We start from the raw sequence: 27,269 nt of genomic DNA, 5'->3' as shown, positions 1-27,269 counted from the left end.
CCATGTTCTTGCTTCACAGAACAGCTTCTCTCATCTCAATAAAATGGGACTGCCATACCAGGCACATTCATATTCATTAAGATAAGGAAAAAGACCACCACCCGTTCATAGCACGGAGTCACAATAAAACCCGTTCAGTACGGATTTATCAGAAAGAAAAGCTTCTTAGTTGCCAAAAAATTTGTTCTGGTCCGAGGTTTGAACCCGAGACCAATGCCTTTGCGGGGCGATTGCTCTGCCAATCGAGTGAACCAGGAAGCTAGCAATTGACAGCGCGAGGGCGAATTCATAGACAACATGAAGCACATGGGCACAAGTATTGCGAATGAGTTCTGCAGAAACCAGCCAGGTGGCGTAAGCGTTAAGAAAGGAAAAGAAGACAACTACCCGTTTGTAGCCCGAAGCCACAAGGGAATCCGTACGGATTTCTCAGAAACAAAAGCTGTAGATGAAAAGTTGTCGAAGTTGTTGAAGTTTCATCGAAAAGCTGTCGATAAAAAGTGAAGTATTGAAGAAAAGTTGTCGATGAATTCGCCTTCGCGCTGTCAATTGCTAGCTTCCTGGTTAGCTCAATAGGTAGAGCGACGACCCCGGAAAGGCGTTGGTCCCGGGTTCTAACCTTAGACCAGGACGGATTTTTGGGCAACTGAGGAGCTTTTGTTTCTGAGAAATCCACACAGATTTTCTTGTGGCTTCGTGCTGCAAACGGGTCGTTGTTGTCTTTTCCTATCTAAATGGGGCCCTGAAACACTTTTTAAAGTAACCATGAAATGAATATATTAGAAGAGCTTATTTTCTCACAAATTCAACGCCGAAAAAGTTTTAAGAATCCGTCCAGTGCGAGCGGAGTTACAAAGGTTTGTCGCATGCTGTCATTGCATTTTTTTTTCTCTCATCCCGACGAAAGAGAGTGAGAAATAAACGGTTATTCAGAAACAGTGTTCCGAGCGAGGCCCGGTAAGCGCTGGAAAATAAGCAGGGAGGGATGGCATAGCCACAGAGAAACGTCACGCGTGCCTTGGACCTTGATCGCTTTTTTTTCCTTTTTTTTTTTCTTCGAATGCGCGCCTTTCTCAGTGTGATCGCGTGGGCACGCGTGGAGAAGTAGCGGCCTCCCGCGGTGATATCTGTAACGACCGAGCGCGCCATGTTCAAATCAGCCAACGGCTGATAGATGGGCTTACTGCGAGTGAACTTTGGACTTATTCCGTGATTTGTCGAGAGAAGAAAAAGCAAGTTTTAGCTGACTTTGATAATTTATTGTGGATTCCAGATCGCATTCTGCGCTATAATATTAGGCTCGCGTATTGTCGGGAGCCTCTACTACCGATCGGCAGCGTTTTCTGACCATGCTCAAAAAGTGTTGCAGGGCCCCTGTAACCCTTCCGCCACATTTCTCGTTTCCACTGAACTTATTCACAATTCATATTTATTTCACAGGTGCTGTAGAAAGTGCTGAAGGTATGAACATGTGAACCCTTCAGATTCATCTCTGCCAATTTGTTAGAGTAGAGGTTAATTACGGCCGTTCAGATGGTATTGTATTTTATTCTTCGTGCTGAGAAACCAAGGTAAGGATTTCGAAGGATTAGTGTGTCGAAGAGATGTGCCTAAATAAGTTTCGAAATTCGCGAGAGATGTTAAAGTACCAACTCATAAGTCATGTCACCTTACAGTACACTCTAAAAGGGTAACTCTTACACTTAATCGGTGAATGCTTGTTACGCATACGACTTCCTTTAAAATCATGTTAACTATATTTTGGGTCTCACTAGTCTCGAACGAGAGTGTTACTGTCTCGAAAGAGAGTGTTACTGTCTCTAAAGAGAATCTCCGTGTGTCTTTCAAGAAAGTAGTAGACGTGGTCAGTCACAGAAGAGTGAAAGCACTTTTTTGGTGTACAAATTTCTTGTTTCACTGTTGGAAATTCTGCGCATATTTCGGAAGCTTTCCACTTGTATGAATGCCGTAACCCACACTAGCTGTCTTGTATAAAGTTCTCATCAGGATGTCTGCTCTTTCTGCAAGGAAGAAATTTTCAATGAGTTAATGTTCGGCACATTAGTTAGGCATGAGTTATGACGGAGAGGAACGGAATGTTCTCGCTCATAAGGGGTCGGAAGATGCCGTCTGTTTTTTAGATCTATATAAAGTTACCCACGACAAACATTAGTGAGGGTCTATGTGCGGTTAATGTGAGGCGCAAGAAGTACACGAAGTCCAATATAAGCATGATGGATGAGTAGTACACAGCCACTAGCAGTGAGCCGTTGTTCAACTTTGCGGCACACAATTCACCAACTTCACCTGACGTACCAAATACTTCGATGGCTACGGCAGACATACCTACCTGTACACAAGTATGTAGCCGCTCCCGCCACTCTGTTATGGTCTCTGCGAGCGCCACAATGGTACTTGTAGTCTAGGACTACGGCAAGGAAAAATAGAGGCATGCTGTATAATGGAATCATGATGAATGTCCACAGCCTGTATGGCAAGTGAGCTAACATTGACCATGGAGACTGATAAAAAGTGTGGCTGCTCAATCATGGTGTAGCGCTTAGCAGTGTCTGTTTCAAGTTTGTGAAACTGTAGCCGACGAACATCATCAGCTGGCGTTCTGTCCGCATTGGGTTTCCCGTGGTACAATCTAAAATCGTTGGCTACATTTGTGTGGCAAAGCCTGTTGACGTCTGTAGCTCGAGTTGGTGGTACGTATACCAGCCTTCTTTGCTTGCCCAATTCATAGGGCACGTACTTCGTTTTTTGTTTGGCACTAGCATTGGCTGAACACGGTAGCGGCGCTTGCTCAATTCTTGTGTCACACACTCTTTGCGGCGGTTACGCTACCATCGTTGATGGTAAGGAGGACGAAAGTGGCTGCGGCCCTTAACGCCTGCAAAGCTGTGGTATTACTGACCCTTTCAGAAATGTCTGTATATTTTACATTAGCTGCAATATGACAATGTTTTCAGCTATAGGGGCTATTCATACCATGTTGTCTACACGACAATGAGCCGTCGTGGTAGCCTCACGATTACCAGTGTGTCGCAGTTGCAATTAGGAACGCCTGAAAGACGTGCTTGCAACTGCTTTTAGAGTATAACGCACAGAAGTGAAAGTCGATTCGTTGGTAAAATTATGCTATGGCTACGATTCTTGTTTACTGTTGACAAAAGAATGCTCACCTTGATAAAAAGCTCTAACGGACCAATCTGGACATGTCTTGCTTTTTGTGTCAAGTGTATATTTTGCTCATTTGCGCCGCATTGTTTAACACACCATTGTCGGTGTTCAGGAAATTATGTATCTAACAAACCTTTTCAGGGCGCAGGTATGACATATGCAAAGTGCCTTTCTTCAATATGAAATTGTAACGAAGCAACAACGTGAAACTCTTGCTAGACTTGGTATTTCACAACTACATATTTTGCTGATGCAGTCGGTTACAGCTACAGCTCCCGCTGGACTCACACAGTCGTTGCATAAAACAAAGAATCAGCCCACGTTACTAAACGTATATCACGGACAAAAATGAATGACGTACTATTTTGGCCATTAGGCTCATTTTGGCATCGCAGGTTACAATCATCAAGTTTTTTTTTTAAGTACATAGCAGCGTCATACTGCTTTTGTTAGGTTAGTTCACAATTCTAGGACGCTACAAAAGTGTTCGAGCACACACTGTACAGCTGAGGCCTCACAAAATTTGCTTTTTTCTTGCAGACGCACATCATTCCTTGCGTGGACGACATCGACCCGGACGTCCTGTCCAATATGACTTCTTTAGGTTGTTTTAAGGATAAAGAAAAACTAGTCAAAGAGCTTCTCAGCACAACGTAAGCATACACATCCTTACTACTTACCACAGTTGGCTGTGTCACGATGTCTGAAGCGACCTAAAGGCAAAGTTCATGAAGATGTACCAACATATACAGACACGAAAATAGTGAGAGAGCAGCGAGCTGGGTCAGTTAAAAAACGTTAATGAAGGCCAGCGTGATCGAAACACGGACGTAGAAGAAAACGACGACGCAAGGGCTGTCTATCATGTGAATGTTTAATGAAAAAAATAATACAGATAAATATGGGTGGGGGAAGATTACGAAAACATAAAGACGATGATATCTGGGGTTTAAGGCCCCAAAACCCCGAAATAATTATTGTTAGAGATGTCGTAGTGGAGTGTTTCGGAAATTCTGACTACCTGGCGCCCTTTAACCTGCGCCTATATCCAAGTACAGGGGCCTCAAACATTTTACTCTCCGTGGCAAATACAGCCACAACAAGATTAACGAAGCGGAACACGCACCAAAGATGACCAACAGAGCAAAAACTCATGCGTATGCTAACGCAACTGCGCAGCTCTCAGGAAAGCCACTTCCTCTTCAATTAAAGCAATAGAAGATCATCTCATGCGCTTCTCTTTTTTTTATAATTTCAAACGTGTTCGCGTTTTTCTGAGTACGCTCGGGAAATTAAGGAGACGAGATAGACACGTACTATCAACAACAAAAGGTTGCTAGACATTGGATCCCAACAAATGCGAATTTCCGCTGTATCAATGCTTAATGCTTGTAATCAAACTCGTCACTGTATAAGTCGGAATGCCAAGTGCAATATGGAACATTTATTTTGAAATTAAATTCTTCTACAAAGCAGGAATTCCGCTTTATCGAACATCTCGCGTTCCGTGATATCTTTCTGATGATAGTACGTGAGCTGCCCCTCTATCACTTTAAGTGTCTAAGTACAAGAGCCAGCGTACTAGTGATATTGTGGAGGTTTTTGAAATGATGAAAAGAAGAGACAGGTGCATGAGCTGCCCTTCTATCGCTTTAATTGTAGAGGAAGTGGCTTTCGTGGAAGGTGCGCAGTTGCGTTAGTGTACTCATGAGCCTTTTTTCTGTTCGTTATGTTTGGAGCGTATGCTGCTTCGTTAATCTTCTTCCTACCCGTAGTTATATGTGACATTTTTCATTAAACATTAAATTCATAGACAGTACTTGTGTCGTTGTTTTCTTCTCAGTTCATGTTTTGTTTGCACTACACTAGCAAATAGCAAATATCCATTCTTAGCAATCACGCTCGACGACTAATTTCATTCCTATACGCAAAACACTATTCAATGTTGATTTCTTATTTGTCGTAGAGAACAACAGTAATAACTTATGCCCATACAAGTATTATAAGTTTTTAATAACAAATACAATTTCTATGCTTTCATTATTTCAAAGCGATCTGTTTGTATTCGTAGTGTTATTACCCTAGCATACTTTTCGTATATACACGCTGGATAACTTAGAACGAGGAGGTTACAACACATTTTAGAAAAAATACAGCCACCATGGGACATGTTTCACTGCACCTATGCGTAATTATGAAATAACCGGAATCTGCCACTCTTGTGGTTTCTTTCACTGTACAAAGAAGCTGTTTAGTAGCAAACGCCATGGTAGTAATCAGGCTGCGATTCTGTGTAGCTCATGCCATCGACTTGCCTCTAAGAGAAGAACAATTTCCGACACGTTGCGATGATTGTATGAACGGCTGCCCACAAAATGCTGCTGGAGCACTGTCCCCATCGCTCGTCGGCTCAGAAGGCAGTTCAAATCTTTTTGTGCTTTTTGAGAACTACAGGCCCACGTGAACGCCTTTGAATTTTGTATGGTGCCACCGATATATACGCCTCAGGGCATTTGCTGATACGTTGCCTCTATTTTTCACTCTCTCTCTCATCTTTGTGCTTTCCTTTCTCATGTCACCAGCATAGGATAGCCAAGCGGACATATGCCTGGTTAACCTCCCTGCCTTTTGGCTTGTTTTCTTTGTTCCTGTTTAGCTCAGCTGGCATTATTTTGTGTTTAAAAAAGTTGTTAATGATTTAGAGTACTTGGTAGCGTGATACAATAAAGCAATGTTTAAAAACATCCACTTATCAAATCCTACTGACAGATTTTCGGAGGCTTCGTGAGTGTGTACCAGTAAACTATAGGACCACTAGTTGACTCTTCCATCATGGCTCAACAGTTCAGGAACAAGACATTCCCCAATTTATAGTGTCTACGACTTAGGTCATATTATTTTAGCTGAAACTTTTTTCTTCACTCAAAAATCATATCCTCTTGAACTGCACCAACGTATATGAAATAGTATGATGTCAACAAGGTAAAGAGAACATAGCCACTATCAGGCTCCTTTTGTTATTGAAATCTAACCAAGAAACTTCGTTCCTTCGCTTCCATATTGCGTACGCAATAACAAACTTTTTAACATTTTGTTTGCATTTCTCTTACCAGACTTACGGTGACTTGTATTTTAAAACTGCCATTCGTTCTCGCAGGCATAACACGGAGAAAGTAATTTACTTCCTGCTCCTTGATCGCAAGCGTAGAAAACCGTCTTACGAAGATGAAACTGAGATCATCATCCGCAACCGGTCTGAATCGGGTAAGGAAAATCGACGTAAGTCGTTGGCTCCAATCCTTCCTTTTCTGTCATTCTCTAGTGCTCGCAGGATTAACGTAAAATCTTTTGTATAAAGTTAAAATTCTCGCAAAAGTCCCAGCTTCTGCAAAAGTTTTCAAATTATCAACGGTAGCCTGCGTGGCGTGTTTTTGTCATTGTTTAGAGGGCTTCTTTGGATCGAGATAATTTTCGGCAGTGTTACAGTATTATTATCTTGTAAACGTGTGCAATGTATGTAAAATAATCGTCATCTGGCACATGTAGAACGCCAAGCAATAAACGAAGCTAACATCTTCGTGTGTACGATTAAGAATTTCCATCTACATAGCTCTAGGTAGGTGATTATGTCGTTGGCAAGCAGTTCCTATTACAGTATCGTGTGTAGAAATACAATGATTGCCGAGAATGGTAGGTACGCACGTTGTTAGTATACAAGGCTTGTTTTTTGTGGTAAGCACATTTGCTGTATTTGCTCAAAATTTAAAACAAGTACTTTGTAAAATATGTTGGAGAATGTTTTACTACTTACTTCGAAATAAAAAAAAATCAGTTCAAGTATTATGCAGGAGAGCATATCATGTCAGAATTTTGATCGGCACCATGAATTGGGGACTCCGTATCCTGGCACTTGCCGAGGAACACTGCCTAATTGTACATTTATTAATCCATGTACTCCTTGATCGAGTTCTTTGTGTCTGCTTGGTTGCGAGCTTGAGAACTTGTTTTATTAGGGAAGTTAGGGTACTCGACAGATATGCATAGTGTTTCAAAAAAATGTTGAAAAGAAAGAAGAAGGAAGTATTCACCGTCACTAGAGAGCGAACCAAGACATTTGCCATGTTTAGAGTGTAAATGACTCAAAGGCATTGACCAAAACTGTGCAGTGTTTGAAAATGTCAATTATCTCAATAAAATTGTAGTTTGTGGAACGAAACAGCAAAGCGACAGTCGAAAAATTTACCCACACAAACGTCTACAGCATGTTGGCAGCCTTAAGCTAGTGACTTGAAGGAGAAACAGTGATCTGAGGGAATGGAGACAAGGAGAAAAGAAAATGAGCGCTGAATCATGCGAGTGCACCATTGTAGTAAAATGCATGCATGAAAACAAAGAATACAATGGGAATTATAACAAACGAAAGTATGTGAATGTTCTCCAGTTAAGGTCAAATGGCATATTCCGTAGAGAGAGACTAATTACTCTCCTAACCGCCCATACCGCACGAATGAAACCGACTCGATTGATTGAGCGATGTCCTCTAAATAGAATTAGCATTCCGCTCTTTCAAAATGGCAAATAATGAAGCGTCAAACGAAAAGATATGCAGGCGCGTTTCTGCGTTTTACAAGCATTGAAACGCTGCCGTGGTATCTAATATACTTTTCTATGCACCAACACGAACCGGTGTCACACCTTCATTTATACTTGATAATTCGTACTACTTAACTACTTACTTCTAGTTTGTTCAAGTTTATTGCACAGCAGAAAAAAAAAATTAGGGCATGTAAATGTATATTTATATTAATCTACCAAAGGCAAGACGATGTTTTGGGAACTTAGTATATTTCAGAGCCTATTTTATTTAACGAAACCACACTATTTGGATTCCCTCGCTTACACTGTGAAGTTTCATTGCCTCATAAGTCTTGGCAGAGTTAGTCACTGAAGAAGTGTATTGACATTTTAAGTAGCGACAACTGAATTTGTGTATGTTCTTCTTACACTCTTGTCCCACGACAGCTGATCCTCCGCGCAAAAGAGTGGACACGTGCCAAGTGAATGGAAGGTCGGGACCACGGTGAGTGTTTTCTCGAGCTGTGTTTATGTGATTCTTAAAGAGAACAGAAGAGAAAAATGAGCCCCGTAACTGGTGTGTGCGACACCTCAGCAGTAGCTCACGAGGGGTGGGATTAAGGAGGGATTAAAAGGATAGGAATAAAGCTATTGAGATAGAGAGGGGGAAGGGTAGGGCGTGGCGCAGGGACAGCGACGTCCAGAAGCCAGGAGAAGATAGGAAAGATGGACATAGTCGCAGGAGTCCGAGGACGGGGCACCACTCGGCGAGAGCTCTTGTTGGCGGCAGCAGATGGCGTAGGGCGAGCCAGTCGGCCAGATCTGCGCTGTTGTCGGAGATCGTGGGGGCACAACCAGTCGGCACGAAATCTAGAGACCGAGTCCCTAGCTGTACATACATCATTCCCCCACAGAAGACCAGATGTTCATGAAAAAGCGCGAACTAAACGGAAACATAGTCGCTCCAGAAGTTTGACAGGTGTGTTTCATCGTGCAAGAGGGAAAAAAAGCGTGCTGAAGTATCCCAGTGTCGTGCGATCATCGCAAAGTTTCCGAGCATTGCTAATGGAAGATGCTAAAACGGAAATCAGTATATGTAAGATTGGTGATACTGAACGTGTGGACGTGTGTATCTTTCTTTCTCGGGGTCTAACATTGTGTCTGTCAGTGTGCATCAGTTCTTCCGTTAACTCTAGATCTGGAGTTCTCCTAGATCGGGGATTTGACGTTAGAATTTGATCCTTACTTACTCACTATTCTTTGTGCGCCAGTAATAAACAAACAAAAGTACGCTACCGCAGGGTCGTAGGCAGCAAAAAATATTGGGTTATTTTCGAGAGGGGAGGAGGGAGGGAGGGTTTAAGCGCTTTTTATGTAGCTTTGTGTGTCTGTTTCTAATACTCATAAAATAATATCTGTGGTTGTACGTCCCAAAGCCACGATATCACTACGAGCGACGCCGTAGGGGAAGGCTCCAGCAATTTTGACCATCTGGTGTTCCTTAGCGTGCACTGACATAGCACGGTACACGGGCCCTTACCATTTCGCCTTCACAGAAATGCATCTGCCATGGCCAAGATCGAACCCGCCACCTTGAAGTCGGCAGTGGAGCATAATGGCCCACTGATTCACCGTGGTGGATGCTTGTGTTTGTAGGTGTGCGTGTATATAGAAACTCACGCAAAATCAAACATTTCGATGGGGTTTGCACACTCCCTGCTTTCATCCTCCAATCTCCCTTAGCTACGCCTGTGATCACCCGGATGACCAGCTTTGTCTACCTGGAGGCTTAGGCTCGTCTTTCTCTTGAAATGCGTAGAATTGATTTAAAACTCTGTTTATTGCATATATGCTGTGTGAACTGCAACTAAAACAGCGTTTTTCATTTTTGCAGGTATTCATTCGATATGTTGAGCGATGGATCACCGATTACACCACGGCGGTATCCGTACGGGTAAGCATTATCACTGGACGACATTATTCGAGCGGCACAGCCAAGTGGACATGGATGTTGCAAAATACACCCACCTATTCGAACACAAGTGCTGTAGACCACAGTAGTGACACATTTTGACAGACTTTGTTAAGCACTTCGGGCCGTAATAACCAGTGGCGTAGCCAGGATTGACACACCGGACCAGTGCCCCACACCGGACCAGTGCCCCACCCCTGACATTTTTTTTTCTCCATGGCACATGGCATACAAAGCGGAAAATGACCCTATCAAAAGGGTGCGTTTCCACAAAAAAAAATTTACTGCCTATGCCCTTAAAATATATTGATTTTTGAAAGCAGGATCTGCTATACTGGTCGCAAAGAGATACTATAAAGCAGGATACAGTTTGTCATTATTCAATTTGTGATCCCAATATTTTTAGAGAGGCAAAGCACCTAGTCTGCCTATCTGGCCTTATTTATGCACCCCTATGTAAGAGCGAACATGCCGAACGCGAATGTTTCTCTGGAAAGAGCGAATCAACACCGCATCAATTACTCGGAGGAACTTGATGCAAATGGTTGTGTCAATCAAGCCATTCCGCTTCTATCTGACACGTTTCTTGCGTACACACCCAACCTGCGGCCTTGACACATGCATACAACGCACGCAATGGTTGCCAGCTTTCACAGAGTAATAACTCATTTTCCGTTTCCGAGTAACGCATGGGAAACCCCTGCGGTATATGCAGCGAATAGACGGTGCGGTGCTGACGCAATGTATCGTGCAGTGTCTGTGGGAGCTATGAAATTACCATATACACCGACGTTATCAAGCGTGCTGTACAAACGTGCTAAACGTGCGTGCTTTGTCTGCGTCCCCGTTCTGGCCAATCACAGCAACTGAGCTCTGACGGCGATCGTCAATGACCAATCTGTAACCGAGAAGAGGCATTGATTTGGTCGTCTATTTATTCATGTTAGACACGTAGCCCACGCAGCGTTGCACGGCTTCACCGAGACAGAGCGTATAGCCACATGGCTTCGGCGTCGCGATACTTTCTCTCATACGACGCGGCAGCTTGAGTCCCATTCATCATCGGTGTGTCAGTGCGCTACGCGCAGCGACAACGACCCGTATGGCGGCGAAACCGGTTGCTCGTGACAATGTCTTTCTCGGGAAGCACGCGCGATTCAGGTGAAGAACCCCGGCGAAATTGGCGACCAGGTGTCTCCTGCTCTCGGGCTGTGTTGACAAATTCCCTAACGGCTGACACGCGCGGAACGCCCAGCGACGAGAAGCCAATTTGCGCCGGGCACCTGGCCTTGTGGTCTGTGTGGGCGTGTTTTTTTTGTTATTAATAGAACATTGTTCATCGCACACGCGAAATGTTTCCGCGGGGTCATTTGCACAAGTGGCGTGCTAGAATCCTATTTCTTTCCAATAAATCGCTCAAGTTGGTACTACGTCTATTCAGGGTCGGGCCACTTTGTATACCACAGTAATGCAATGTAGCGCCATCTCTAATTGCGCCAAACACAATGTACCCGGCTATCAGTATGCACGTTGCTTGGTCTCTAGTGTGGCGATCCAGGTAAACAACGTGAGGCGATATAACTTCACGTTTATGAATCATGAGCAGTGCAGAGCGAAATTGCAACACTGCCGGATGGCTGGCGGGTGCTCTTTATTGCTTACCATTTGTGCACCCACGTTCGTGTCTTTCGAGAGAATGACAAAGTCTGACATCGCTAAAGCCAAGAAGTTGTCGATGCTCTACACAAAAACGAAGATCATAGCATTAGGGTACATTGGGATAGCTAATACAGCTACGAAACGTGAACACCAGCTTCTGTCTGTTATCTCAGCCTACGTGACCGGCATTTATATGAACTACAAAGTTTTGCTCAAGTACTACACCTAATGCAAGTTCAGGCTTGCCAGAGAGGACAAAAAATATGGAAAGAAATTAATTCAAGCTTTCTGTTGCATCAATTACTTATTCGTGTTCGTGCGCAAAGAAGATCATTTTGTTTATAAGACGTGCCTTCATACTCTGTAGTCTTTCCTTTAAATATTTTCCTTTCCAAGACTGCTCAATGCTAAGCTGCAAGCCTCATGCTAGACAGTTGTGGTTGCGATCAGCAAACAGTACACGTACTGCGTTCAATAGTAAGCACAAAAAGTACGACCTTAGAACAGCTTCACACTTTTCTTACTGAAGGAGAGACACTAAATATGTGTAAACCTCCTGCTCTTTCTGACGTCATTACATGACAGTAGAATTCTGATGGGCGCTTTTGAAAACTGAAGCGTATAGATTCATTCTTATTTGTTACTAAACCTTCGAAGGCGCGCGTATAAATTTTGAGTGGTACGTCTATATACCCTGGACATACTTGTTTTAGTATACCTATTCAAATTTTGAATCGGTAGACTAGAACAACCATGTTCAGCTCATGGCGACCTGAAAGAATACCAAAGATAAAATTTTAGTTTGAATTACTATAACGTTCTACAATACAAAATACACTATTCTTGTTTCGTAAACAGAATTTCCATGTACAAAACGTAAAAATGGGCAACTACAGCGGCTTGATTTTTCCACATCAGCAAACTGTGACGTCATAGGCTTTGACGGTGTTTGTAAGGGGCTGGGAATCGGTTGTCAATAACAAAAAATGTATATTAAGATTATGTTGTGCACTAAACTAACAACAATCTAGAGAAGAATTCAGAAACCTTATTTTAATCAACGTGGACAAATCATGGGAAAAAAAGGGACTGATATATGTTGCGTTCTCACTCTGAAAACTGAGTACCAGTCAATCTCTTTGCGGGTGTAATTTTTTGCCCCACATTTAACTCTCTTTTCCAAAACAATCACTTTTTTTTGAGGCAGAGTATACTAGCAGTAATGCCTTCAATACAGTTATAGTATTGTACCTAAATGGAGTAATATAACTTGTACCGAAACAAATTATTAAGGCCGCTCCTAAGGCACTGTTGTAGTAAACCCTGCAACAAAATAGCGGAACAGGGGCCTAAATTTGGCTTTAAGGTATGTTTTGTTTTATTCGTGCACAGATCATAATTATAACTAAATAACGAGCATGACGATAAAACAGAAAGAAATCGCAAAGTTATGACGATAGAGAAAATGACTGGTTCGAATTCTAATATTCTGTGCTAGGGATGGAAGAATTTCTAGCTGGATGTCTGCATTTCAAATGCATTTTTGTTATGCAGAAAAACGGTAACTATAACCGCTCAAGTTACGTCTACACCACTTTGGTAACGGACTCTTTCCATGTGCCTCCCATTGCGTACGCAGTATGCGGCGAGGCAGCGGGTCGGGCTGTCTGCACCCCGGCAGTGGAATACCGAGTCCGGCGGTGTCGCCGCTCAACTCGCCGAGACCTTCACCGCGAGGCGCCACAACCCCGGACGAGAGCCCGCTCAACACGCCACCAGGCTCGCCCTCCCTCGGACAACCCTATTGGCGATCACGCCTGCACACCATTAAGAACAGCTTCCTCGGCAGTCCGCGCTTCCACAGGAGAAAACTACAAGGTCAGTACATATACGAATAGACCGGCACACTCTCAGTGCGTAGAAATCGAGCGATGATGAGAATGGTGTGGCCTTTAAGCCAACTGTCGCCTTTACGTGGGACTGGTGGAATTTATCACCTGTCGCTACTTTCCATACTGCTTTCTTTTCAGTGATGGATGCAGATGCATACCACCTGCTAAGAACATCTTGAGACTAGCACTAGGAACGCTCTGGTCTCCAACTGAAAGTCGGCGTCCACTACAGTGCCACGACATGCTGTAGCCACTGGATAAATGACAAGATACACTACAAAGCACAGCATTAATTTATACACAGCCAATGCCTCCCAACAAAAATGAAAATAGGGTATCAACACACGACACGAATACGCAGTAGTGACTGTGGCTTTGCTCTGCAATACAGTTGTGTCCTCATCTGGAGTACATGATAGTTGCACGAGAGATGGAGTTATGAATGAATGAGGCTCAAGAAGTTGTGATAGGCGCAAGGAATTATTTGCGCTACTGACTTTGTTGAAACCCTCATTAAGGTACCACTGGCAAAAAATGCAAATTAAGGAAAATGTGTCTGTCAGCAGCACTCATAAAAATGACACCGTCAGCTTAATATTTGGCATCCTTAGTACAAGATTGGAGCGACATTAAACTAACGTGTGAATTGATGTTGGACGTCAGACTAACAACGTGCATGGTAACCGAATATTGCATCGGCATTAGCACTTTTCTCCAAGATATATGCGTGAGGATAGCATCAAAACCAGCGTATGACGATGCAATCAAGAACGCAAATGACATGTTATCAGTTATCAGTCTGTTTGTTGGCAAAATTGAGCACAATGCAAACAAATACATTTATCGAATAGAATAATATAAAGAATTTTCAACACGGGAGAAAATGAGTAACTGTGTTTTCAAAACAATGCAATTTGCAATGCAATTCGCTAACTCGAATAAAACTATAAGCGTTTCAGATTCATCATTTTACGTTCAGGCAGTCGCACTAAGAGTTGTAGTAGAGCTAGTTTTTTCATAGCAATGTGGATGAAAGATCTAAGCATCATTAAACTTCGTACAATGTTTTATAAACGCAATGAAATGATTATAGTTTAATGTACAGTCAGTTATTGCTGTGTCATGAATTTAGAAAACTACGTTTGAGTAACAAAGTATGTATTTGGAGGGACGCCTGTTTGGGGCATGATGATGAAATCATGATGTAAGAGATGTCACTAAATCTCTTCCACAATTTGCTACCATGAATTGAAACATCAGTATATGAGAATTTATCTTTAATGTTTGGAAAATACTATAGACATTTGTCCACACGATACAAACTGAAAAGTAAAGTATGTGAGACAAATTTCTTTCCATTATCAAAAAGAAACATGAAAGCCTTATTTTCCGTAATGAAGATATGATTATTTGGTCCTGTAACCATGAAAAGCTTGGCTGTTACTTCTACATAGTCGATTGCTAATTGCCCGCCAGCATTACATAAAGTCCACATACTTTATGCGGCCAGTCAGAGGTATTTTTAGTATACTGGCGGCAAAATTCAGAGCCTTCTTTAGTGTGATACTGTGACAACGGTATGATGATGTCGGTGCTGCAATCGAAGCATGGCCGCATAATGAAAAAAGCAGTGATATTATCCCCAAAGGCTACGGACAACATGAAAAATTGGCGTCGTGCGTAAAATGGAAACAAAGCCAGTGTAGAATATGTGGTCGTTCGTTGGAAGCATATATGAAAGGCACATGGTCTGCAAGCGCGTTCATAAAGTCTCTGTAGCCAAGATATCATTACTGTTGCAACATTGATAACTAAAGGGAACACGTGCTTTTGCAGCATTTATACATTAAATGAGGCCAAAATGTGTCACGTTTCTCAATATGAAGGTTGCAACGTTTTCCACAGTGTTTGGCCTGTGTCCCTCTTATGGACGGCATTTCTCGCTGATTTTTTTATAGCTGATGTTGTGTTGTGAGACGTAGGTCTACTGTTAAAAACGTTAGGACATTATCAAGTTATGACAATGACATTCTGTATTTTCAGAAGTCACTAAATTTGGAAGTGTGGCATTTGGGCTTCTTGGTGTTGTCACTAAACTTCTTGGAACACCGGAGAAGTAATTTTTAGCGCCAGTGTAGAATTCCACTGTTCAGTGTTTTTTTTTTCGTCTTTATTTCAGCAGTTACTTTGTCATTATTAGTATTAATTTTTAAAACAGCAACCCTGTGTTCATGCTGTTGCACTCACAACTTTCAAGGATTTACACTCCTTCAAAGTATTACATGCAGCCTTCAGTCAGCAGTTCACGACTTCGTATATCTACGAAAACAAAATATCACTGAGTATTCGTACTGCGAGTTCTCATCTACGCCAAATCTGTAGATCCAAGTCATTTATTTCGAACATGGAGATTACTTTGAAACTTTGAAACTTTATTAATTTCAACATTCGTGATGCTGAGGGCTGTGGTCAAAAGGCCTCTAAAGGGCTTGACTGGGACCACGACTCCTTACATATGTGCAGGATAGACAACAATTTTATTGCGATGAAAATGTACATATTGAGCAAGCCGTTTATGAACAGTTTATGCAAGTGAAAATAAAGCATAACATTTTAAAACAATAAACTCAGATGGTGAAACTGAGAAAAATAGAAACTATTTTAATTATTTCTTACACATATTAAAATCATTATTACAGTGCACTGATACAAGTGCCACTAGATTTGCGCCAAATACAGATTGGGCATGTGCCCATGTGGCAAGAGACACAAAATGCTTTGTGCATTGTGTATTCTATAGAATTCAGTTACGCGTACGTAAAACAAATCATTCGTTATAAATAACATTATTTTAGATATATTGTGAAAGTACGGGCAATATATCTGTCTTGTTTTCTTGCAGTCCCTTCCGCATCCGACGAAGTCAGCCTGACGCCCGACTCCTCTCCAGAGTAAGCTTCACCTCGTTTATCTTTAGTACTTTCTCTCTTCCTTTATTCAACTTTTATTCCCCTTATCTCCTCCTCAGTCCAAGGTAGCCTACTGAGCTCAGCCCTGTCTTTCTTTTATCCATATCCTTTCTCTCCCCAAAATGGCCCTTACTAGAGGGAAAGTTTACCAACAAGAAAAATGAGCAAACAGAGGCACTCTCGATGCTCTATTTTTGCCTAAAACATGCATTCTAATCATTTTCCATTTATTCCTGTTGCCAAAACAATTTTTAGAATATCTATACGTGCATCATTAACGTTATATTTGTTGTTTACCATGCCATTTCTCTGCTTAATTATCTTTAGGCCTTCGGACCTAGACATGTAGATATCTTTCTACAATAAGAAAAATTATTGTATTATTGCGGATTGGTTCCGTGAAAGCCCCTATGAAGGGGCGTTTTAGGAAAGTAAAAATAATGGGATAAAAAAAGGAGTTGGACCGCGAAACGAAACAAAACTTTTCGAGAAGTTTCACAGTAAGCGATGAAAAAATCTTCGCCCGGTTATGGCAATCAAATTCTAAAGTAACACATTTCAGCTCTTCTAGCTTTTCAATATTAGTGAACCTACAGGCGAGCAGATTACAAGGTCAATTGTTCAGTAACTGAAGAGCTTGGATATAAAATATACAAACACTAAATATTTCCTATTTAACCTTGGACAGAAATAAGGATGAATGACACTCTCTTTCTTTTCAACCTAACGCAAGTATGTTACAAAAAGCATCATGAGGAACTTTTCTTTGCATATCCGAGTTTCGAGTTGTCGATACAATCTAATGTTGGCCTCGAAAACAATGATGGTTCAAGAAACTGTGCCATTGACAGCTTTTTGGTTTATTCGTTCAGTTAGTAAAGGTAGCTGCTCAGATTGCCCTCAGAGCCAAGCTCTGCCCCGCACAAAAATTTTGTTTTACAACAATATTTTCTGAAATAACCACTCAGATTGTGATTGAAGGTTGGTGCTACACATTCGTTATTAACTGAGTATAATAACTTCTTTCACTGTAACAACTTTACAGGGGAAACATAAGTAAAACACACTTCATGTCATATTTTGTATTATCGTAGCATCTATAATCAAAAATATGAAGAAGAAAGAAAACGCTGAAGATCCAAACAGCAAAAACAAAGTAAACAAAAAAAACTTTATCAGATGGTATCAAGCGTTTGTTTTGAGATGAGCTGACATTGAATTATCAAACAGTCAACATTTTCTCTTAGTGTTATGCGTTTTATATGCTAGAGAACAAAATGTAACCTATTCCAAACACAAGCGACCGCCAAAAGGGGCGCAATAGACCTGTCCTCTCTGTTGCTTATAAACATAGCTTTGCCTTGTCTACATTAGCTATTACAAAAAGTGGGATTTACTTGCTAAGTGGCCATACCAGTCGTGTTTTCTTTAAGATTGTCGAAGGACCTCATGCAGGGTTTGTTCCGACGTCACCTCTTACTTTTTACCGTCGGCGTTGCAGAGTATTTAGAAAACAGGACTAATCATGTAAGTTGTTAAAACTGCTTAAACTCTCAGCTGAATGAACTCGTCTCGTTATTCCTAGAAAACGATTAGAGTATTTAGGCCAAGAGTGTGGACGACACATCTGGGTCAATATCTAGACACAAATATGCTGCTGTGCGAAACAACAGGCAAGGAAAGTTATATCGGATAATTCAAAACTAGCGTAACTGTAGACTTTGAAGTTTAGAATCAAAGCTACCATGTTACCTGCTTGAAAAGAAAAACGTGAAAGATGTGCTCGGAAACAGTAGGGGCTGACGTTGTGTGTACATTGCGTCTGTTGTTCGGTACATGCACTATCTGAAGCATTGTCTTATTTGTTTCCATCTGAGAGCGAACATAACACATGCTTTTCGCAGCCTCTCAAAACGATCCTGGTTCGGAGGATTAATGGCCAACGAGAGGGAAGAAAGCCACGTGATACTCGTCAAGGACCGTCCTTTGAGTTCTGTCAAGGCTGACCTCATCCACGCCTTCCTTTCGGTACGTACTTTTTGAGGGATTGCCCTTCAGCGTCTCCTTACGGCTCGTGACCTGGATGTCTATTTCTTTAACGTCAAACAACAGCGTTGTTCTCTATAGCGCTACGCTTGGCGCATAAAAGAAGGGTAGCGGTTCACCCGAGTTGGTTGTTGATGACAGTAATAAACAGCACAAAAACAACGGATGACCGAAGAGACAAACTGGCCTTGAAAAAAGTAGATGCTCTGGGCTTCATGTTCAATTCGAAATACCAGGTTTTGGGGCTTCGTGTTCGTATATAACGAAGTACCAGGTTGTGCAGCGATCGACGACATTCATTGTCGTGAATTTTGAGTTCAGCATTTACGTTTTCTCCTCATTAATGACGGTTCGAAACTCTAACTCTGCAAGCACAGTCGGTGGTAAACTAATAGGAAGTACTTGTTCGTTAATGTGGTTTGGGAAGCATGTTTACCATCACTCACCGTGGCCTTAGCCGCGGCACATATATGACGTCACCTATACCTACAAACTGATTATAGTCCCAGCAAAAGATAGACATCGCGCATAAATTGTAAGCCCTGTTAACGGGAATAATCGTGAGCATTTGTACATGGCCATCATCGTAGGAAGCCTGCTTTTTCGCGCCAATGCTTGGACACTGTCGTTCGAATAAGACGGCTGGATAGCTCTATCAACTTTGGTTCTACGCTGTTCAGTTTATTTCTTCGAGAGGTGTGCTTTCAAGAGCACTTTATTTCAATGCGGTTTTTCAAGCTGGTTGGTTGAACTGCATTAAAAGCTGTCATAGTGCTAGCAGACAGTGACGAGGAAGACATATAGGACAAGCGCTAGTCTTTTTGTGTCGTTCTCGTCCCTGTCTACTTTTGATGCAGTTTTTTTTTCATTTTCACTGACGTTGTTCTTTCGTTGTTTCGTTCTATCACCACTTTCATTATGTGTAAAAGGTGCCTATTATGTGTAAAAGGTGCCATGCAATTCGCTCGTTTTCCTTTTGTAAAGGCCGGAATTGTTCTCTCTAGTTCCTTGATCAATCGTGTGGTTAACACACGTATTTGCACATTGTCACGCACTTTATTGTCTCGGTGATTCCACGAGAGGTAGACACGGGTCCGAAAATTGAAATTTTAGGTTTCATAACTTTTTTTTTATCTTGTGCACATGTCACTACGCTGATGTACCATTCTGGTCACCTGTCACACTATATTAAACGGTGGTAATTTGAAATAAGGTGTTACCACTTTGAAGAAACAAACTTTTGTGCAAAATGTATGCATAAAAAGGATAAAGTCGCTTTGTTTAAAACATGTAGACCGATTTACACCTAAATGTGTGCATGCGCATACGTTTTTTTTTCCTTTATTGGTGGACCTGTACATACATATTAGCGTCTCGTGTTGGGTTGGCTGTTACGTACTGTCCTTTACTGTACAAACAGTGCTGGAACAGGACGGATACGAGAAGACACGTCGATAAGACACGTCAGATGCAAACGAGAAGACTCGTCACCGTCTTGTTCCAGCGCTATTTCTTCATTCAAAGTCTGTACATAATTTGTTGCATAGCGTATTGGACCGGCCTCAAGCCACTTTATTATAGGATATGTGGCGTGCGCAAAGAACTAACAAGCGTAAGAAAGATTGTGTAGACAGAGAGACTAGTTTTTCCGGTGTTTGTCCGATTCATTGCGCCACCTATTCTACAATAATTTTTGCGCCATGTCACCCAGCAAAAAGTTTTCCTAAGAAGCAACTTTAGGCAACATGTTCAAATATTCCTTGTACATATATGTTACCTTTCACGAAAAAAGTTCTATTGACAGACTGACCGACCGACCGATGGACTGATCGATCGATCGATCGATCGATTGATCGAGACAGGCAGACGGACGGACGGACGGACGGACGGACGGACGGACAGACGGACGGACGGACAGACAGACAGACAGACGGACGGACGGACGGACAGACAGACAGACAGACAGACAGACAGACAGACAGACAGACAGACAGACAGACAGACAGACAGACAGACAGACAGACAGACAGACAGACCCGCCGCATGTGGACTCGCCGTATGGACATATGTGGTCTAGTGGCTAAGGTACTCGGCGGCTGACCCGTGTGTCGCGGGATCAAATCCTAGCTGCGTCGACTGAATTTTCGATGGAGGCGAAAAGGCTGTATGCCCATGGGCTAAGATTTGGGTGCACTTTAAAGAACCCCAGGTAGTCCAAATTTCCAGAGCCCTCCACTACGGCATCTCTCATAATCATATGGTAGTTGTCGGACGTTGAACCCCACATGTCAATCTATCAATCAGATAGATAGATAGATAGATAGATAGATAGATAGATAGATAGATAGATAGATAGATAGATAGATAGATAGATAGATAGATAGATAGATAGATAGATAGATAGATAGATCACGTTGTACTGTCAACGCAGCGCGATAAACGCTACGGTCCTCAGAGTTACTTGTGTGTGCCTTCTCTAGTATAAAGGCACACATACAAAACATCGACGTGTTTTTATTGTGTCTCAGATATGCGCAATCATTGCTTTTAAAGACTATGATTTTTCTTGGGGACCTCCGACGCAAAAATCTGGTCTGTCTGTCTGTCTGTCTGTCTGTCTGTCTGTCTGTCTGTCTTTCTGTCTGTACATTTGTCTGTTTGACCACTCTTAACGGCACTGGGTATTCGAAACGGCCAACCCTATCCGCAGCACACACCAATGTTGCTCAAGGTTTAGCGTTCATACGTGTGCAATTGTCAATCATCAAGCAATTATTGCTCAAGTCTGGGGCACCATAACAGCACGTATATATTACGCATATGCATCTTTTACTAGAAAATGCATGTATAAGTAATTTTAAGGACCGTAGCACTTATCATGCTGCGCTGACCATGCAACGCTTGCACGAAAAGGTGAGTGTTTCCAACGCTCTGCTAAGCCGCGATGACGGTGGCACCTACCCTTCGACTTGCGTTCCTCGCCTTATCACCTCTAAGACCGGCGCGCACACCCGTCTCATGCCACGGACTTCGTTTTTGCCAAGACGGCCAGGTGACGCTTATGTCTCACGTGTGACGTGCCTTGATGCACTCGTTCGCCTCTCCTGCACGCTCGAGGTACTCGAACGCAGCGCCTCCAAAAAATACCATTCACCGATTTTCTTGCGCAGAACATCAAACTAATTGTTCACTCTCTCCACACGCAAGACTATCGTCTTTCGACGACATTTGCAGATTACATGCAGATATGGGGCCAATTTTTAATTGACAATCGCACAAGTATGAACTCTGAAGATTGAGCAATATTGATGGGCGCTGCGGATGGGGTTGGCCGTTTAATGCCCTTTGAGATATCGGTAAGAGTGGACAAACAGACAAACGTGCAGACAGACAGACAAATAAAATTTTTCTGTCGAAGGTCTCCGAACACTCCGGCGTGCGGAATCAAACGTGGCACCTCTGCGTTGTGAAAGCGAGGCGTTAACCACTGAGCCACCCCGGAGAACGCTCTTCACCGTTGGAACAGCAACCTATTTATATCTACCGCTTACCGCTGCTGTGTTTTCGGCATTACAAGAAAGATGGCGCAATGAGCGCGCGTCCCCACATCGCGCAGCGGCGCCCGCTCTAATCTCCTGCGCGTAGTTTGCCCGGCTTAGAGAAGGAGAGCTACGCTCCTCGCAAGCCCTTATCTCACGGTGGCGAGGAGGGGAGGATCGTGTGCCTTGGCTAACCTCGGGCTTTATGTGGAACGATTCTGCTGTAGTTACCGGGCGCACAAAGGTCACTGCAATCATTGCAGTCTCCGTTCGCGAAAAGCGCGCGCTTTTCAGACTCATCGAAGTAACAAATGAGACGCTTCGTCGCGTGCATCCGCACCTGTGAGTACGTTTCGTGCGTAATTTGTGCGCCAGAAACGCGGCGGGGAGCACGTTTCTATTTGCTTTCAATTTTGCGCGGGATTTTTCAAATTGTTGCTATCGCATTCATTGCTTCACCTTTGCGGCAAAGCTCTGACTTTTTTCTGATTGTTCTCTGAATTATGCACTGGCGGCAGATTGCAGACCTAAGCCACAGCGTGGTGTCCCCGATGTCTTTCCGGGTGGAATACAAGCGGCCAGGGAGCACCACCATGTTCCAGAGGAACGTACGCTTCCACGTCGACATCAGCATTGTGGGAGACGGCAGCCCAAACGGTGGAGCTTCGCACGACAGCAAGCCTTCTGTCTACTGCATAAGCTTCACTCTCTTATCGGGTAAGCAACGCTTGCATTTGTACACACCAGTTGCAATAAATTGCGCTGCGGTTAAATATATCGAAACACCATTTTTTATGTGTCTCTTTAAGCAACGCCTGGATTTGGCACTCCACATTTGACAAATTGTGAATACATTGAGAAACTGTAACGCAGCAATGAGAAGCCCTGAGTTATGTCGAACAGCACGAGTGTTATAACACATCAAATGTTATAACAAATCAATCTGAATCAGCTGGATTAATGAAATAATTTGATAGGATGTTGCATAACAAGGCTTACCTTGAAACCCCAACTTATTACGGGCCAGGGTCAAATTATTGTTGCAGACAGGTCGGAGTTCACAGCAATAAGTCATGTTCAATCTTCAGTCATACCGGTGACCTCTGGCATATTACAAAGTATACAGAGTATTGGGGCTGGCGTATTAGGAGTTTTTGTTAATGATCAGCCTTCATCTGGTAATGTTGGATACAGGTTATTTCAGATGACTGCATCATGTACAAAGATACCAACTTTCAACTATAATTACAACATCACCCTAAACACGGCTTTAGACGAAGTTTCAGCTAGTTGCAGTCATTTACAAATCTATATCGATGAAAAATAAAAATCGCCTCTTTTAGCATAATCAAAAGCACTTATTCGACTTTATTACGTCTTTAATTCAGCTACCCTTTTTAATGTTGATTGATTGATATGTGGGGTTTAACGTCCCAAAACCACCATATGATTATGAGAGACGCAGTAGTGGACGGCTGGGCGAATTTTGACCACCTGGGGTTCTTTAACGTGCACCGAGTCTAAGCACACGGGCCTAAACACTTCCATCGAAAACGCAGCCGCCACAGCCGGGATTTGATCCCGCGACCTGAGGGTCAGCAGCCGAGTACCTTAGCCATTAGCCCATCACGGCGGGGTACCCTTTTTACAGCTACCAAACATAGATATCTAAGGGTCATTTTTTTCGAATCATCAACGATGAGACGCTCATAATTATTACATCACATCATCTGCTCTAAGAAGCCTCTGTTTATGAAAAGGTGACTACAACCGGCACCACCAGATAAAATGTGACTGGCCTGTAATACACTTATCAGACCGGTACTGAGGTACGCAAAACTGCATGGTTCCCGTACACAGACAAACTTGCCAGCAAGCCCGATTGTGTTCAAAAGAGAGCACTTAGCATCATTTTTTTTGGTATATTTAACTGAACATATGCGTAGTTGCTTATGATGACTGGATTACCAGGCATAAACATCCAGGTGAAATTGGCATGCTTGACAGTAATGTACTATTGCACAATCACCTGAACATAGGCAAATCACGCTACATAAAGTGATCCGCAACTAGATCTGAAGGTCAGAAACACTCTCATATACTTGCCCCTTACCAGTTTTTACACGGATGCTTTCAAATTATCGTTCTTCCCACTTGCGATAGGAGAATGAAATAACCCTTTACCATAAAAAACAGCGTGGGCACACTGTACTGAAACAAAAACAGCCGGGGCATCACGCTGTATAATCAAAACCCCTCGTTTTAACCTAAACTAAATCTTTAATCTAAAACCCTCCATCACACTGAATAATCTAAACCCCTCCATCGTTAGCTACTTTCTTCTAATAGAAAGTGAACTGATGGCCTCACAACATTAACACGGTGTTACTGCTTGTTGTTTCGTTTTTACTCACGTCAAATGCCAACGTGTTTTTGTATGAAAGAGGTGTTTGTATGTTGCTTTATTTTCTCCTTGACTGGTACTAAAATCACTGTCTCACTTTGCCCACCTGTTATAATCGCTGTGGTATTGACAGTATGTATAAAAAATAATACAGTGTGAATAAATATGTGTGCGTTAGGACCACGAAAACACCACCGCTTACGAAAATATTCCGAACCACATTGACTCACGTGAGTTTATCATACTTTGCCTGTATGAAGTCAAATGCTGTTAAGCTTTTAAGTTCAACACTTTAAGATACGTCGTCATGCACGATGCTTTGTTGTAAATGTCACGCTGTGTAACTCTCGCAGTACAACTCAAGTGCAAGGAATCACTTTTAATATAAACATCATTAATTTGCGTATATGCAGCAGTTCTGAAGCGTTATGCTGTAGTTAGATTTGTCACGTGCCTACAATGCAAGATAAAAACGCACATTGTCACGCGCATCGTCACACGGCAGTAGTGGACTAGTGGCACAAGGCAGCATTTAGACCCGCTTTTTGAGTGATGTGACGACGAAGAGTTAAATGGGCAGTACACCATTGTTTACGCCATTGCAGGAAAAGGTAGGTGACGACCACTCCAATATTTCGTATTGGTTTCCGGCCCCGCCACGGTGGTCTAGTGGCTAAGGTACTCGGCTGCTGACCCGCAGGTCGCGGGTTCGAATCCCGGCTGTGGCGGCTGCATTTCCGATGGAGGCTGAAATGTTGTAGGCCCGTGTACTCAGATTTGCGTGCACGTTAAAGAACCCCAGATAGTCAAAGTTTCCGGAGCCCTCCACTACGGCGTCTCTCATAATCAAATGGTGGTTTTGGGACGTTAAACCCCACATATCAATCAATCAATCGTATTGGTTTCCGAGGAAACAGAGGTAGGCATACTCCACACCTACACCAATCATGTTACAAGAAAGAGGTAGAAGGGGTGTTCAAATAAAAAAGGTATCAAACGTCATGACAGCATGATCGTTCCTATAGATGCCTCTATATGGGAGAATGAAGCGAGACATCTAGAGATGAGATTGGATGGGCCGTCGTATATCGGAGCGTTCGGGGTTGTTCGCGTGCGCCGGAGAGAGCAAAGGCTCATATAAAGAGCACCTCCCAATTTATGGGGCAGTGCGTGTGAGGACACGATGGCGTTTACATTTCAAAATTTGAAGACTGAGGGGTCACGACGCGTTATACAATTTCTAACTGCGGGGCTTCGAGTGTAAAACCGGTCATCATTAGTCACCTCCTAGTTACATGTGTTTGGTCCCCTGAAAAAAAAAGGGGGGGGGGAGACATCTGCAACGGAACCGCTTCAATTTGGACAACAAACTCAAGGACGCTGTGAAGGACTAGGTCTGATCTTGGCCACAGCAGTTATGGGAACAAGGAATTCTCTGGATCGTTCATCATTGGGTTGCGATGATCAGGCACATAGTGTATGATATGAATAATATATTCACTTATACGTGCAATGTTGTTTCACAACTTTTAATTTGAAGAACCCGCGTATATATACATATATTAAGGATGAGGAATAATGGCGGACAACAGCAATCGCAGAAACAGTGTCCTGTTCATTCAAAGCTTCGTCGTTGCCTCCTTTAAAGAGCGGGTTCCTGTACATTACTGTGCCACTAACCGACTACTTTCTAGTAACAATGTCTTACGAGCCGATATGTCACTACCAAAATCTATTGCCATCTGATAACACCTATTTCCTCTCCTTCCTTTTTTTAATCACTTAGTCCTTTCCTTGCACTGTAGCGCGGCAAACAAGAGGGGGGGGGGGACACCTGGTTGATCTCCCCATATTACCTTTCTTTCCTGTTTTTATTCCTCCTCTTACTCCTTCTCTTCCCCTTAATACATTCATACCGCTTAAACTCCAGCCCTTCTCACTCAGTGAGCTCTCTTTCTTCTCCACGCAGGTCCAATTCGGAGGTTCAAGCGGATCTGCGAGCACATCCAGGCCCAGATCCTGGGTCGGCGACCGGGCAGCCACTCTCCCCGCTTCAGCCGCCGGCCGCCAACATCCGAACTGAGTGACAGCTCGTCGTGTGGCTCGGAGTCCCTGTCGCCGACCCAGGTCGCGGACGACCTGGCGCACGTGCTCACCACTACCAGCGGCCAGGCACCAATGGCGCGCTGCAAGTCAGACCAGGACGCCGCCTGCGACATCTTCGAGCGGGAGGCCAAAGCGGCCGCCGCGGTCGCCGCCGCAGCCTGTCATCGCCGCGCGGTCATGGATGGCACGTCCATCGCCAATGGTCGCCGACTCAGCTATGACCTCAAGGGCTCTAGGGACAAAGTCTGACAACCCTTAACCGTATCGTCGACTGTCGTCGATCGCTGAAAGAGATGCGACAGTACATGCACGTCGTCCGCAAGAAACAAAGTCACGTGGGCAGACTTGCCTGGCGACGTCGGCAAGTGTATCCGTCGGAGGTGGCACGCAGGGAGAGAAGTCGGAGCTTTCACCGCGTCGGAGAAAAGAGAGGTGGCGCAGAAGCTGCCAGCAAGTGTCGTGTGCGTTGCCATTAAGATGCGTGTCTCCACAAAACGCCGGACTCGCTTTGTACCATTAGCTTTAGCTGATTGCTTTCTAGTACTGGTCTGCACGCTTGTAAGAAGCGGCACGCAAATTTGATCCTAATCAAATAGCGCGTTGTAACTAGCGATTAACGAGGCTACAATGAACCTCTTCTGATTCTGGAATAGGTGAACTGCGCATCGCATGTTCAATAGTTGGCAACTGAAAGGCAAAACATCGAAAGGACGATTTGTAGAGAATGATGTCACTCCAAACCTCCTGGAACACATGGTCGTGGTGCTACACATTCTGGCAGCACCTGCTTTGGGATGTTTGCGTGTGTGCCGATAAAAACGAAGCTTTTCCTTTGTAGGGTGAACATTGACTCATCGCTTCTACTTCATAGTTCTTTGGGCTTCAGAGGAATCAGATATGTGGTATTGTACCGAACCAGCA

The 27,269-nt window shown here is 43.3% G+C and overlaps 1 protein-coding gene across 2 annotated transcripts in view; it reads left to right on the top strand.

Moving 5' to 3' along the window:
- sff (BRSK family serine/threonine-protein kinase sugar-free frosting) overlaps nt 1-26,959 on the top strand; it is a 123,136-nt gene extending 96,177 nt beyond the window's left edge. The window contains exons 10-18 of one of the 2 annotated variants that reach the window (XM_037421462.2): nt 3,727-3,839; nt 6,344-6,450; nt 8,209-8,266; nt 9,656-9,715; nt 13,032-13,270; nt 16,187-16,235; nt 18,158-18,281; nt 22,357-22,555; nt 26,212-26,959. In XM_037421462.2, the coding sequence (XP_037277359.1) occupies nt 3,727-3,839; nt 6,344-6,450; nt 8,209-8,266; nt 9,656-9,715; nt 13,032-13,270; nt 16,187-16,235; nt 18,158-18,281; nt 22,357-22,555; nt 26,212-26,597 (1,335 nt within the window). In that variant the 3' untranslated portion in view covers nt 26,598-26,959. Of the gene's footprint in view, nt 1-3,726; nt 3,840-6,343; nt 6,466-8,208; nt 8,267-9,655; nt 9,716-13,031; nt 13,271-16,186; nt 16,236-18,157; nt 18,282-22,356; nt 22,556-26,211 lie in introns of both variants that reach the window. The other variant, XM_075876908.1, reaches the window with a different exon arrangement.
- Nucleotides 26,960-27,269: the final 310 nt, after the last annotated feature.

The sequence above is a fragment of the Rhipicephalus microplus genome, chromosome 2, assembly GCF_043290135.1.
Source record: "Rhipicephalus microplus isolate Deutch F79 chromosome 2, USDA_Rmic, whole genome shotgun sequence".
NCBI lineage: Eukaryota > Metazoa > Arthropoda > Arachnida > Ixodida > Ixodidae > Rhipicephalus > Rhipicephalus microplus.
Note: the sequence above shows the minus strand (reverse complement) of the source record. Positions and strands in the feature narration are given on the sequence as shown.